General features: G+C 37.3%; 2 protein-coding genes across 6 annotated transcripts in view; one reads left to right on the top strand and one right to left on the bottom strand.

The window, feature by feature from the left end:
- tmtc3 (transmembrane O-mannosyltransferase targeting cadherins 3) overlaps positions 1-13,896 on the bottom strand; it is a 28,737-nt gene extending 14,841 nt beyond the window's left edge. The window contains exons 1-6 of one of the 3 annotated variants that reach the window (XM_005454170.2): positions 13,792-13,896; positions 12,590-12,803; positions 12,222-12,440; positions 8,981-9,080; positions 6,152-6,267; positions 5,602-5,774 (exon numbers count right to left, since the gene is read on the bottom strand). In XM_005454170.2, the coding sequence (XP_005454227.1) occupies positions 5,602-5,774; positions 6,152-6,267; positions 8,981-9,080; positions 12,222-12,440; positions 12,590-12,778 (797 nt within the window). In that variant the 5' untranslated portion in view covers positions 12,779-12,803; positions 13,792-13,896. Of the gene's footprint in view, positions 1-5,601; positions 5,775-6,151; positions 6,268-8,980; positions 9,081-9,285; positions 9,385-12,221; positions 12,441-12,589; positions 12,804-13,491; positions 13,628-13,791 lie in introns of those variants that run through there. The other 2 variants (XM_003449200.5, XM_025909260.1) reach the window with 2 other exon arrangements.
- A 24-nt stretch (positions 13,897-13,920) lies between these two features.
- The window catches only part of cep290 (centrosomal protein 290), a 44,526-nt gene continuing 42,667 nt past the window's right edge, over positions 13,921-15,779 (top strand). For all 3 annotated transcript variants that reach the window (XM_013273780.3, XM_005454174.4, XM_013273781.3), the window contains exons 1-5: positions 13,921-14,063; positions 14,539-14,616; positions 14,828-14,897; positions 14,987-15,033; positions 15,559-15,693. In XM_013273780.3, the coding sequence (XP_013129234.1) occupies positions 13,950-14,063; positions 14,539-14,616; positions 14,828-14,897; positions 14,987-15,033; positions 15,559-15,693 (444 nt within the window). In that variant the 5' untranslated portion in view covers positions 13,921-13,949. The remainder of the gene's footprint in view (positions 14,064-14,538; positions 14,617-14,827; positions 14,898-14,986; positions 15,034-15,558; positions 15,694-15,779) is intronic.

The raw sequence follows: 15,779 nt of genomic DNA on the forward strand, positions 1-15,779 counted from the left end.
GATTGGAAGGATCAAATTACTGCAAAACAAGTAAAGAAAAATGATTCAGAATTGATATTTTATATTTAGGGTAATTTCGTTTATTTTAAATTACATTGCATTTTGTTACATTCATACTGTTATTCTGGCCCTTCGAGGCCAACCATTATGTTGATGTGGCCCTCTGTGAAAATGAGTTTGACACCCTTGCGCTAAAGGAATCTCAAAGTGTTTATAGTTCAAATTACCAATATGATGACAAATCGCTAGGGCTGCACGATTTTGCATAAAATGAGAATCACGATTTTTTTGCTTAGAATTGAGATCAAGATTCTCTCCCGATTTTCTTTTCCAATATAAATATTTATTGCACTTATTAACTGCACATCAACTTCGTAACAGTTGAGACTGAACATAAAAACAATAAATGAACATAAAAACAATAAATGTCTCACATTTTGTCGTTGCCGCAAAATGTTGTACTGCTTGTAATTCCGTTTCCACCGTTGCTCGACACTGCGTGTATAGAGCAGGTAGTGCAACATTTGAAAAATAGTTGCGGGACGGCACTGTGTAGCGTTTGTCTAGGGTGTTGATCATTTTCCTAAATCCCTCGTTTTGCACAGTGTTGATGGGAGCCATATCTTTAGCCAGGTGATAAGTGATAGCCTCCGTAATTTCTTTGTGCCTGCGGGAGTTCGACGGGTATGGGGAAGCGCTGTATAAGGTTCCCGTTATTGATGTGGTTGACCGGGACGGATTTTTTCCTGTCACTTTCTTGGCTTTTACACCTTCGTCATCTCTCACGTGCTCTCCGTTGTTTTTTCCCCAGCTGGCTTCGGTATTACGTGGTATCAGGCTCCGCCCTTGCCATTTGTTGAGCAGGAAGAGTGAGCGCTTGTTTTCATGCAGATTATGTCCCGGATCAAAATGCAGTACAATTGTCATCTTCTTTTTTTTGTTTTTTTTGTTTTTTTGGTTAAATCGTTGTCATTTGGAAATGAGATCGCACATAAGTATGAACTGAGATCGCGATTTTCTAACGATTAATTGTGCAGCCCTACAAATCGCTATGGCTGGTGTGATCTCATAACAAGATGGTCTCTGGGTTTATCTATGCAGCTGCCAGTAAAGACGCTACAATAGGAACCACAGGAATGTTTTGTATCTGAACTGTTTGGGCAAAACACATTGCCCTAACTTGCTTTACAGAGGTGTTTCAGTCCACAATAGTCACAGCTGGGGATTTTATAATCTAAAGGTGTGGTATTGTTATGGCTTGAACACAGAAATCGTCTCAGACAATCGGGAGACAGCTTGAGGATTATAACTAGAGGATTAGGCCATCTAGGAACTGGATCCTATCTTTCCTGTCAAATGGCATTAGGCTCAATCCTGTGCAGACAATTTCAAGACAGTTTAGGCTCAATAAATGCATAATCTAGTTGAATTATTACTAATCTGGCATTTTCATGGTGTTCTAACCTCTTAGAATATCCCAACAATAGCTCCATATTATAGGAATTTGGGCATTAAATATCTGTCATTCATCTGGCTCTGTGTTTTAAAGAGATTTACCATGAAACTTCTCAGCTACATTACAAAGGACCTATTGTAAATTATGTTTAAAAATAGTTAAAAACCTTCCAATGATGACTAACAGTTCTGTGTGTTATATTTAAGGTACATCAGCTAAAGTTAAAACAAGTTTACGCAGTATATTCATGTAATACAATTAAGTACCACAAGAAGGCTGTTGTTCAGATTAGGATGCAGTCCCCAGCAGTTAATGCTGAAAATCAGTTAATGGTAAATGGACTGATTCTTGTATAGCATTTTTCTACTGTTCAATATGATACTAGATGATAGGTAGGGATAGGAAGTTCAATTGCTTGGAATTGTTAGTCTGTCTTTCTATCGATTCTGCTTATTGATTCTTGCACTCTTGTTGTGATCAGTTGATTTCAGTTCGTGTGTTGGAGAAGGAAAATAGTGGCGCAGTTTACAGTGTGGATATGCACATTACTTTTATTTTTATTGCATTATACTGTTAACACATCTTTGGCTCTCTGCAAGCACAGTATCCTAACACTACATTAGCCAAGAGTCCAGAGTGATGTTAAAGCTGAGTAAACGCAGACCCCAGCCCAGCACCGTGATAAGGTGAGCTGGAATTTGCGGTGAAGCCAAGCGCTGCTGAACTTCAACGGGTAACAAACTAATGACCAGTCAGGCTGCAGCCTCTATTTCTACCTGTTCATGTTTCTACAGTAGAATCACTGTGAAGATCGCTTTAAAGTCTCCTTAAAGTCTCTGGTTTTCATCTTTGATTTATGCTGTCGGCTTTGTGTTCATACCTAAATACTAAGAGAAAGATCACATGTGTCCTTGATAATTTTTCCCCACCAGGTACAGCGGAATTGGCTTGGTTTGTCCCCAGTATACCTTTTTTGCTTTCTTCTGACCACTACTCATCCTAGACCCTTCATCTGGGTCGGAATTTTCTCCAGGACCCAGGTCAGATTGACTACTTTTTAGTTTCAAATATTTATCTGTATTAGGCAGGGCGTAATATTGGTATTACACGCTGCCTTGTCTCACAGCATGACTATTATGTAATTTCTTCTTCGTCTTCTTCTGTTTTACTGGCAGTTGACAACCAATTTAATTAGAGCAGGTAGTTGTACTGCCCTCTAGTGGAAGAGAATGTAATCGTTTTACCCGCTACTCACGCAGATTGCTTAGAGTACTAATCAGGTGAAACCAGATAATCTTCCACGGCACACCTGATCATTTCTCACAGCACACTTATGTGTCACGGCACAGTGGCTGGGAAACACTGATATAACTAATGTCTTTCTCCTGGGTGTAATTAAGTAATGTACTGCATTACTTTTAAGAAAAGTGTTCTTTATAATTTGTTTAATTATTACTTTGAGTAATGACCCCAACATTGATCACAACAAAGAGGAAAATAACCTCCAACATGCACAAACATTTGACTACACAACATGTCATTAATTTGCATGAATGTAATGTCTTTGATATGCTGCTTAGAGATGGTGGTGACTCTCAAAGTGGAGCCAATGAGAATCGATAAGGGAATCGATAAGGAATTGAATTTTTTCTAGATCACCAAAACAAAAAGGTATTCATTCTAATATTTGTCATGTAAGAATAGCTTGTAAAGGAAGCTAATTCTTTAACTTTACTTGACTTACAAGGTTTCAGTAAGAAAAACCGTTAAGCCCATTGGCTTTGGCAAACAGAGGGATGATCCAGTTGATTAATATAATGCCATCCACCTACTATAAAGCTTGTTGTGTGGCACAAACAGAATAGCTGACGAACAGGCTTCTCTTGCAACATCTGTGCAAACCCAGTGTTAGAGAGAATAAAACACAGAATAGTTTATTATGCAGGACGAAGAGAGAACATTGAATCTCATGCAGCAGTTGATTAATCCTACTCTGAAATTGTTTTGAGCAATGACAGTTTTCCTTTATTCTTTTTTTCTTTAGTGGTATTACACATTAAGAGCACATTAGCAGGATAGTAAGACAAGTGAGATTAACAGAAGCTCAAAGGTTGCATCTTTGTGTATAAAAAAAGTGCAAAAAGTACAAAAATAACCCAACAGTTTTATGTTATTAGCACTTCAACAGAATCCCCTCTGTTGCATTTATTATTAATTAAACTGAGGTGATGATTGCTATTCTCTTACTGATAAATTCAAAAACTGTGGCGAAAAAGTACCTGGAAATGCACAGTAGGAATCGAACAGGCCAGTCACATCAGCTGTTGTGAATTATCGAGTCAACCCAGTGTGTAGCTGCTGTGAAGCCACAGTGCTAACAACCACAGTACCCCATTCAGGTCTTCTATACATAAATATCAGCAAAATCTGTTATCTTCCCTGTTCCAGGCCTTCAAAAACAGCCCTTCCTTGTTTTAGTATCTCTCTGTCTTTAGTCTGTTTTCTTTAGGTGGAGTGCACCTAAATCAGAGCAAAATTAGGTGTTAGTGAGGCAATTTCAGGGGGTTTCCATAACCCTCTCTGTGGCAAGCAATGTTTGAGATAATAGATTAACACTTAAAATCACTCAGTTGTCTTGTAGAATGGCATTCCTATAAATAAATAAGTCCTATTCAATGATGATCTAAATCTGGCTTTCACGCTACTTTTTAACTTGGTCCTAAGATGGCTGAAAAAAAAAAAAAAATCCATAAAGATGTGGTAAAATAAAAGAAACACATCTTTATGGAATTCAAAACTAAATTCGGTCAAATGTACTTGTGCCTTAATAAAAGGGCAGCAATAGCAATAAGCCTATTAACTTAGCTACACATTTGGACCATCAGCAGTTTTCTGTCTCTAATTTAAGGATTATCATTCGTTGCTGACCAACCAGGTTGATAATCACCACTATGGCAACACTCAACATAACTGCTGGTTATGTTAGTTTGTAGGTGTAGTCAAGCCAGATTGAGAAATATACAGAGTATGCTGCTTTGTAATAAAGGCATCAGTGACTCGGCCTCCAAGGTTTTTCCACTCCTTCACTCGTAAAAGCTGTCTGGAATGTTTTACTCATATGTTTAGATTTGTTGTTTTTCTGATTGAATGTGAGCACAGACAAAGCTCTTATATATTCATCCTGTTGATTCATTCAGCACTGAAGTTTTTAGTAATTGCCAGTGTACCAAATGCTCAAAACTATCTTTGTGGGAGGTTCTGTAACAATAGAGCGAGGACCATGCTTTTCCATGACATATGTGGTGAGACAAACTTCCTTATAAAGTGACCCATAGTTTGACACATAAAATTTGTTACTATAATTGGACAGAAGAAAACTGAAATTTCCTATTTATATAACACTTATATGAAGAATAAGTGCAAAGAAGAAAGGTAAGTCTGCTTGTTAAATTATACCAATGTGGCCTGCCAGGATAAAGTCTGAGTGTAGAACACATTGAAAGATAGGAGGAGGAGATACAACAACCACCAGTGGGTAGAGTCAAGGAGAGGCCTTGTACAACAGCCCTTGCTTGTTTCTATTTTACTGTGATTCCTCCTAGTTTTATTTATTTTACTCTAATTTTTGAACAGCACTTTGTGACTGCTTGTCTGTAAGACATTATTATAGAACAATAAAGAAAAACTTGGTAAATATTATATAATCCAAGAACACCAAATTTATGTTACCAGACTACATTTACAATACAAATTATAAATTTGGCGATATTACACAGGGTTTTTTTTTTTAGTGGCAACTTGTAGTTTATTTTTCTTTTGTCTGGAGAGGAAAAAAAAAAAAAAAAAAATGGGCAAACTCAAAAGATTTAATGACAAATCAATTAAAACAAACTGAAAATTCTTCAACACATCATTTTGCTTAGAGGAAATATATTCTTAAATTGTGAAATGTGTCTTTACCAGTTCACTAAATGACTGAAACTGGGCTTTTCCTTCCTATGAAAATGACCTTTTAGCAGAACTGTCTGTGTTTCTTGTTATTCCTGTTATGTTCACTTTGCTTAGATTAATAAATAAATAACAAAACTGGCTAAAATTTATTTTATTAAAATGCTGATGAGTTTTCCATCTGTAACACTGCCTACCTTGTGAAGACAGGAAGCTGGGACTGAATGACTTGGACCCTGATAATAACGAGCAGCAGGGTGCTGATCACTAGAACAATGAGCTTCAGAAGAGTTTGCAGGACAGCATAGGGAAACCCATCTTTACCCTGCAGAACTTGCCATATCGTGTCCACTAGCATGGGCAATGTAAACTGAGAATGGAGTAAAAGACATAAAGAATCAATTTAACATCATCATATAAAGCAATACCCATATGATATACACATTTATTCCAGGAATCAACCTGTGAATAATGAAATCTATGCCTATAGAAGAAATTAAAACAACAACATTATGAACACTCAAAGATAAAGCATTGATAGAAGACATGTCAAGATCTGAACAGTTCTGAACATAACTGAGTGTGAGCATCTCCAAAGCAGAAATCTTGTGGTCAGCATGGGTAAATACTAAAAGCCGGATGACTGTGATACAGTGTAGGGGTGTGTGTGCGTGTGTGTAGTCAGATGTAGACATAATTTATATAATGTTTTATGACACAAACACACAAAAGGTTTCTGATCCTTACCCCCTGTGCAACAAAGATCTCGTAGACACAGCAGACACCAACAACCGTGATTCCCTGTTCCTTACACAGTGTTGCTGCTGCCACTAAAACTACTGTCAGAGCAATGGGAGGCCAAACTGAACAAAAGAAGAAGAAAAAAATATTAATATATACACATGACAGCTTATTAACCTTGTAGCCACTGGTGCATTGATAACTTAACAAACCTAACAAATTCACTTGATCCATTATGAACATAAAAACCTCTGAGATGTCTTATTAACGTCTCCATGTAGCACCAGTTACAAGTTTAGACACAATTTTGTGTCTAAAGTGATAATAAAACTGAACAACAAAAGGTGGAAACCTCAAAGAAGAAAAAAAGTAATTTGAACGATCTAATCCACTTTTTACTTCATAATTCTATGTGTGTTATTTAATAGTTTTGATCTTTTCAGTATTTCTCTAGACTGGGGAAAATGGGAAGAAGAAAAACTCATAAATGTTAAATTGGGTTACTTTAATAGTCTGATTTATTGTGATCCATATAAACAGAAGAATGATTTAAAAAAAATAACAGCTCACTGTGGATACAAGTTAAAAACTTAAAAGCTACTGTTATAAGCAATTACTTGATCTTGCATCTTCAAAACTAAAAATTACTGCCTCACAGTTATGTGTTCACCAGCAAACATGCATGTCCAGACTCGCACACAGTGATATCCTCTTTGAAAACTAAAGCAATTTTAAAAAGCAAGTACCACAGATTAATACAACTGGACAATTGATACAAACTCAATATCTCAACAAAACAAACAAACTCCTCTTCTGCTCCTAAGCTTTATTGTTGAATAACTGCAGAAATCATTTTTTCCAGAACATTATGATGTCAGAATAAAGTTTAAATTTGAACTCTTGGATACAAAATGCTATCACTTTATAATTTTATCCAATAAAACATTTGCCAGAAATTGTGTGCGTGTTTACCAAATTCAACTGAATTCCAAATTTAAAGAGATTTCTTCCACATGGTCCAGAGACATTTGTTTTGGGAGACTGAGGAATACATACAGCTGCATCATCTAGAGGCATGGTAGGTGTAGCCATACTAAAAAGAAAGTATACCCTCTGTCATTTCTAAGGTTTTACATATCAGGACATCATAAAAACTGACCTAATCCTCACCAGGTCTTAAAAATACAACCTGAGATGAATGTTATACAGTGTCATTATTTATTTAACAAGAACATAATTCAGTAGCTTTAGAGCTACCTTTAGCAGCAGCAAGTTTAAGTAATTGTTTTCTGTATGACTTTATCAGTCTTTTACATCAGATAATTGAAGATTGCAAAAATTCACTTATGTATAGCTCTTACCACAACACTCAATCAGATTGAGGTCTGGACTTTGACTAGAGCATTGCAAAAGCTGGATTTGTTTCTTTTTCAGCCATTCTGTTGTGAATTTGCTGCTGTACCTCAGCTCAATGTCCTGCGGTGTGACCCAATTTTGATTAAGCTTTAGCTGTTAGACAGAGGGCCTTTGACTCTAGAATACTTTGGCATATAGAGGAGTTAAATGACTGCAGAGTGCCCAGGTCTGTGGCTGCAAAACAATCTTAAATTGTCACACTTCCATCGCTGTGCTTGACAGATAGTATGGGGTATTTTTGCTGATTTACTGTGGTTTTCTACATACGGCGCTGTGCATCATAGCCAAACATCTCCACTTCTTTATTTTTCTGTCTAAAGGACATTGTTCCAGAAATCTTGTGGTTTGATGCCACTTTGCAAACCTATGCTGTGCTGCCATGTTCTTTTAGAAAGGCTTTCTCCAAGCAACCATTCCAAACAAGCCATACTTGCTTCGTCTTTTTCTAATTGTATTGTCATGGACTTGAACATCTAACATGCTAACTGACATGAGCTGCAGTGCTACAGTTTTTTGCAGTTTCTCTGAGCATTACGTGGTCTGATCTTGCGGTAAACTTCCTGAGACATAGACTCCTGGGAAGATTGCATGTATGTGAATCATCTTTCTTACTATAGAATTATAGACTTCAAATTGCTTGGGAATAATAATAATAATAAAATAATAAAAATCTTTGCCAGATTGATAGATGACAACGACAATTGCTTGCTTAAAGATCATTGCAGATACATTTTCTACTTTAAACTGCTCTAATACATGCCCGAGTGCTCAAGATCAGCAGACTACCAAAGCTACTGCTTTTACACAGGTGGTAAACACCTGCTGATGATCATTTAATCAACTGCATTTAATTATCAGCACATAGCTGTAACTTAGTTACAGCCATGTGCTGTTACTCTCTTAGTTCCAATATAAGCAGCAAGAGTGCACTTTCACACACCACTTCCACATTTTGGCTTAATTTTGGATACATAAATAATGAAATGGATCACAAGTTGTAGTATAGCGAAAGTTTTATTTACCTAATTTTAAGAGCTGTTAACAATCAGGTCTGGATACATAAAACTTTAGACTTAGATTTATTACCATGACTATAAGTATTAAGTAACACTGACTGAACATTCCATATTAATTACCCTCAAAGGGAAGTGTTTATTTATATCAAAACACTGGTGGAAAAAAGATGGAAGTTAACACCTGAATACCCAGGTGTTTGATCTTATCCAATCTGTTGCCACAACACTTCCACTGCCCCTGTCTTGATTTTTTGTATATGTATTTGCTTATTTTGGTAATTAAAATAATGATATAATCTTAACGGAGACCAGCATGTTGAAAATAAGTTCATACTTAACGACCCAGCAGATTTTGCACATGAGACAGAAATAAATAAAGGCCAGGGAAGAACATTATACTTACCAATGGAATGGTCTGGTCCAGTTGACTTTGTATACGCCAGGAAAGCAGCCAGAAGAAAGATTGATGAAAGAAGTTCAGCTCTGCCAACCACACCAGTGACCTGATGATAAACAGTCAATCAACACAGAGACCCAACCATAAAGATTTGGAAAGATGATTTCTTAAAATATACTTAAATGTTCATTGTTTGGTAATTCAAGTTGAAATGTAGATAAAAAAAAGTGTCAGAAATAAGTTTGTGAAATCATTCAGAAAAGTTTACTTTTCCTATTAGGAGGTGCTATTCTATGCCCATGCTACTTTACCTCGACTCTGAGTCTGAAGCCACCACCACATGACCTCCATGCCTCAGACAACATATCTAATAACTCTGAGAACATTACACACGTGTCTTCGACTGGCACGAACCAGAGCTCATGGTCTAAGGCTCTAAAAATAAAAATAAAAAAAAAAAGCTCTGTTCAGCGCATATCAACTGATGGGCACGCAATTATATGTAACGTAGTCTCTCTGACAGCAACGTCTGTCATTTAAGTACATGATGACTGCCCTCATGCGGAAGAAATATCATTATCAAGTTCTTAGAAAGAGACATACTCTAAGAACATAAAGGTCCCACAAATAGTTCTACAAAGCACTCACTAAAAGAAGAGGGGATTGTTTACACTTTAAGAATTCAGCTGGCATCATGAGAGGGCTGCAGCTTCCAATAAATAGGGATTGCCATGAAGATTCAAAACAAGCACAGGCATTGTGCTCTGACTGACCTATTTGTCAACTGGTGGGAGAAGGAAAAAATGCTGGCAGCATTCAAGAGCCCCCTAAAAATGTCTGGTCAGTGCAATGTTACTTCAACAGAATCTTAGAAAGACTGATTACAGTTGGCTCAATTTCCTGAAAATACTCGAACTACAAATTTCACTTTCCATCTATACAGAGTTGGCAACTCCTTTCACCCTAATGCCATGTTTGACCCAAGATATTGGTGTGGTGTACACTAAATAATTTGTATCTAAAGATGTTTGAAGATATAAAAAAAACAAAAAAAACTGAAGTCCTCATTCAAAAAGACAGATCACCAAAAAAAAAAAAAAAAAAAACTACTGAAAAAGACATGGGACACACAGGCACTCTTTGTATAAGCTTATAATGCAGGGACCTTCAGTGCTTGAAGCATAATTCAAAAAACAAATGACCCGTTCAGTGAGAGATTCCAGACGGTGATAACATGAAGGGCATTTGCTGGACTAACACTAAAGGCTCATTTGTGAGGCAAATTGTTTCCATTCAAGAAGTCTGAAAGACTGTGCATAGATTAGAGAACATGATGAGGAAGATAGGAACAGTGATGCATGCTGTGTAACAGTAGCACTCCACACCCAAGAAGCAGAATGTTTCCTTTGTTTTTTTACTCTGGTCAAGGCCTGTCTGGTCATCAGTTCAGCTATGTTCAAAAGGATGAAATACAAGTCCTAATTGGGGAAGAGGCTTTTCAGACAGTAGAATGAGATAAAGTTCAAATAAACAATAAGCTAAAGGGTTTTGATTTCCTATTAAGTTCAATAAGCTTTGTGTTACAGACAACATCCATGATAAGCTATAATAACAATCTTTATATTTCAAAAAGAAAAAAAATATGAAGCCATAATTTTAAAGCATTTAAAGAATGTTTTTACTGTTGCCATTTAAGGCTGCATTAACAGAGGTTTAATGTAACGTGTAGCACAAGTAAGCTAATATCATGAGCATGAACAAAAGGGTTTCTTTGAATAAGGTGGAGTCCCTTCTTGAGCAAGCCATAACAGGCAAGATGTGACAATTTAACTGCTGTTTATTGTCTGGTTCCCTCTAACGCAATTTTAACAATCACTGAAACGCATTCTGATTTGATGCCACAGTGGACATGTTGGCGCAAAGCTAAGTTTCTGTCCTACACCGCTTAGCAAAGACACAAAGTCTTTAAATGTAAACACTGTTTCTATATTAAAGTCTCTTTAACACCTTATTGCACATGTAGATTTCAAACTTCAAAAGATCTTTGTCCCCTTCCTAATTTATTTTAATGTTTGTGACTTCATTCAGATTTGTATTAGATAACCTAAATAAATAAAACATTCCGCTATTAAATTAAAAACTCATTTATTAAGGGAAAAAGTTATCTAAACCTATCTGCCTCTATGTGAAAAAGAAATTCCCCCCCCCAAAATCTAATAATTTCTGGTACCGCCATTGTAGCAAGTGTTTGCAATAACTGGTCTTTCCCATCTAAAGGAATTTTGGCCCATTCTTCTATGCAGAATCCTTTTAATTCAGCCACATTTACAGTGCGGTGAAAATACTTCTACAGCACTATCAAGTGAATTGCTCAGCTTAAGTTGGAATATTGCAGGGCTTCTCACGTATTTTACAAAGCCACCTATCTTGTTTTAAAGGAAGAGTGAAGGTGTGGCTGACACTACTGCTTGTTTGGTTTGCGATACTAGAGATCAAGTGGGACATCCAGTGGTTATAATTTCTGTGGAAAACCCTGTGCTTAGCTAGGGCAGCTTAGTTGGCTATGTTACCTCATTGCAAGAAGGACCTAGCTTCCAGTTCAGTGTTAGCACATTGCATGCTTGTATAAGTTCTCTCCAGATACCCTGGCTGGAGCCCACTGTCCAAAGTGCTGCAACTCGGTACCAAAGACAAGCATGGGTCAGTTTAACTGGCAATTCTAAATTGGCCAGAAGTATCTATTTAAACTAGAATGGTTGTGTATCTGTGTTATCCCTGCAACAGATTTGTGAACGATCCATGATAGATCGTCCATGATAGCCAAGTGGAATGCTTAGTTATGCAAACCCAGACAGATGTCCCTAAAATTTAAAAAAGTGACCTTGTATTCTATCTCATTTTTCCTAAAACTTTGCCTAACATATGCTCATGGAAATGGTTAAAATAGAACATGAGAATTTTGAGGAAGTCAGGAGTCGGATTGCAGATGGGACTCAAGGACCACCTGACCAATGTTTAGCATTTGTCTATAATTCCCAGTGGGTCTGTCCCATCCGGTGGAGCATAACTTGATGAGATTACTTTAATTTAGAAAGTGAAAGATAAATTGGGAGTATTTCCAGTTACTTCTCTCACTAATTTACACTTTTTCATGGACTTGTACACGAACATAAGTCTCAATTAGGCCAAATTTAATTTAATAAAACACATTTTTTAACATTTGCTAGCCAAACAAATGTACACTTACAGCTTCAGTGTGAATGGGATGCACAGCAAACAGTAATGCTGCCACCAAGCTGGAAGTCTTGTCCAGGAACAATCGGCACACTCGCAGGAAAAGCACACATACGACAGCATGTAAAATGACATTGAGCAGGTGGTAGGAAGCTGCACTGAGTTCACTGAAGAGGTAGTTCAGTCGAAAGGTGAGTACTGTCAGGGGTCTGTAAGATTTATGGCTGCGCTCCTGTAGTGGGACACATGTTGGAGGTTTATTTCTCTCTAAATTACTTTGAGTAACAACAAATGACAAAAAGACAAATTAGATCCGTAATATAAAATTCTAAAGAGAAATTACATAACCTCGTATTGAGTTTGATTCTTCTTAAAGCTTACCTCAGCCATGGGTGTTCCCCAGAAATCATTGAGAAAAAGGTTGCGGATTGGGGTTGATGGGCGCAGATCCTTGTTGTCAAGGATTGCTGAGACATCATCAAACACAAACCCGCATGACAAGCTGTTCCAGTAACACCCCACCACCAGTCCACTCAAAAGTAAAATCTCCTTCCATGACACAACAGCCATTGCTGACCAAAGCCTTCATTGATCACTGTGCAGGACAACAAAAGATTTAGTATTATTACAATTTTGATGGCATGACGATTTGTGAAATAGACACTTATAAGTTCAAACTTATTTCATCTTTGGACACATATTTTCACTAATAGTGCAACTTTGTGATGTACTGTGTATGTAAACAAGTCTTCTTAGCCCGATTCCTCATCACAGCACCCAGTAAATTAAATGCCATGCCAGCATTACTTCTTAGAGTGTGCCTCCTCGGTTTGTTGATAAAGCTACAGATTCAGATGTAAATGGAAATATAACAGCTAAATTATAGAACGAATAAAAGTACAAGTGACTAAATTTGTGCTTATTTGCTGAAAAACCGAATAGTTTGGTTACCGGTACAGTGACAGCTGGCAGCAAAAGCTATGGAGGGCGTACTCCAACAGCACTGTCGTGGCCAGCTAATTTTACTCGAGAGGATTAGCTACGAGAAATCGAACACCAGGTGTTTGATAAATGAAATTCAGTCGGCATTGTGACCAATCGATAATGGTTACATAATGGCACAAAAAGCCCAAAACAGCATGTAATGACAATTTCAGACCCGCCGTAACTGCAACATAACATTAGCTAACGATGAAGCTAAATTAGCGGCTACAGCTAACTACCTTGTCATCTGTGTTTAGGCTGAATAAGATGGGAAGAGAAGTAGCTTAGGTCTTTCTCACCGTGTCTATAACAGGGCTGATAGTTGAGCTCATAAAACACACTTTAGCTGACAAAACATAGACGGAATACACAGTTCATCAAGCGGCGTTCCATATGTGCTAAGTAGCTTTGGCGAATACCCACTATCACTTCCGGTGCAGAGGTGACCGCGCAAGTTGAACCTAGCGAGATTTGATGCTTTTTGTGGACTAACTGACGTGAATATGGACAGTACCGAGTTGCAAAACTGCGACGATACACTTTAATAACTTTATATTCACCGTCTCGCTACGGTTTGGTTAAGTTTCCGGGAACCTTACCGATTTTTTTGTAGTTTTCTTCTGGAGTAGCTTCATTAGCTAACTGTTGTTGTCAGCCGTAACCTAGCAGCCAATGCGTCTCTATTCTATAACCGTCAATTTAAGTGCCACATCGATGTTATATCAGTTCCTATTTAGCTAAGTCTTTAAAACACATCATGGCCAAGATGCCTGCAGCTCTTAATTGGGATAAAGTGTTGAGAATTGACCCAGAAACCCTCAATGAACGCGACAAAGACGAAGTGGATAAGGTCTTCGATATGTTAGTTTTGGTAATTGCCCGTCGATAACATTATTAATAACATTATGTTATTTACTTCTGGAGGTTGGCCAACAAGCAATGTTTTATATTTTTTAATTTACAAATTCTATCAGCTCAGTGATTGTCTATCTTTGATGGCCGATGGAATAAAGACAGACTATAGTCCTGCTTATATGAGACTATTATTTTGAGTATAGCAATCACTGATTGACCACTGATTGGTCAACAATTATGTACTTATGTATGCTACATTTTTCATGCCTTCGGTGACCATTGGATACAACACATAACAATCTAACTTATGCTGAAAGCTCTTGATGAATTTTCCGCATAAGCCTGAGTGCTGCGATTGAACCTTGAGCAGTCTTTGTACACCTCGTCATATTACACGTATAAATATAGATTGTTTTGGTCTAGGCAGTTGTGTCGTACAAGCATTGGTATTATGAGGTTGAATGACTCTACATTTGACTTTTCCCACGCAGACAGAAGAATGGGGTGTGAAGGATAAAGCTCCAGAGAACATTATTCAAGTCCTCAGGGTGTTTCAGGCCCTGCTGAAGGTGTTCAGTTTTATTGTTTTTATATTCTGATCTCTCCCACGCACATCTGTGACCCACCCTACCAACATCTGTAATGTATTTTTAGGAAAGAAGAATATTCATAAAGGAGTCACACTACTGACCTTGGTGCTTTTACGTGTTTATGCATGTTGAAATATTTCCTTTGAAATAATATTTGTTTCTCAGCGTCTTCTCTACGTTTCTGTGTTAGATTAGAGATCGAGAACTTTCTGTTGCCTTCGACTTTATTGATGACATTGGTGTAAAACATGCTAGAAAAGGTTAGTATCATATAAAGTTTGTTAGACATTTTTTCTTTTTTGTCTGTCAGGTTAATAAACAACATCTGCATTATTTTTCTGTGTTTTAGAAAAAGAACTCCTGGCTAAGGTGTCACAGTTGGAACAAGAACAGAAGGTAAATAAAATCCAGTTTTTAAATATATATAAAAAAACGAACTGTATATGTTATTGCTTACACATTATGTATTGGGCATTTTTGTTGATCTGCTGAACTGTTATTTCTTCACATAGTTGAACTCAGCCATCATTATAAATGTTTATGTGGTTTGATATCATTTTCTATGCTTATTTACTTCCTTTCAGCAGTGCCAACTCTTTCAGCCAATCATTGAGCGTAACCCTCCTTATGAAGGGATTTGCTGTAGTGACCCCTAAGAAGATTACAGCTAATTCCTTGCGCACTCACAGAAATTGCTTATCGTTTTGAATTGTTAACCATTTTCAATTTTCCCAGGGTTGTGTATTGTCACTACTTATATTCTGGTTGTTCTTATGCCTTAAAAAACGTGAACAGAACGTTGTTTAACAACTTGGTCATGGAAATGAACACATATGAACAGATGGAGGTAATAAGACACTAAGAGATTTCTTTGTGGGGGTTGTTTGGGTGTGCATCTTGTCTCCTGTTTGTACTACTCAGCTCCACAGCACTGTGCAGAACACCGGCTTTATTAGAGATCAGATTTGGCACCTCGAGACCCAGTTGGAGCAAAGGGAGAATGAGGTGACCCAGTTAAAGAAAGAAATGGGGAAGGAAAAGAAAACCAACGAGGAGGTATGAGCACTTTACCTGCCATAGGTAGTCTTGCAAATGTTAGCTCATTAGTTTGCACATGCTATGTTGACAAAGCGCTGGTAAAA

The sequence above is a fragment of the Oreochromis niloticus genome, linkage group LG7, assembly GCF_001858045.2.
Source record: "Oreochromis niloticus isolate F11D_XX linkage group LG7, O_niloticus_UMD_NMBU, whole genome shotgun sequence".
Taxonomy (NCBI): Eukaryota; Metazoa; Chordata; class Actinopteri; order Cichliformes; family Cichlidae; genus Oreochromis; species Oreochromis niloticus.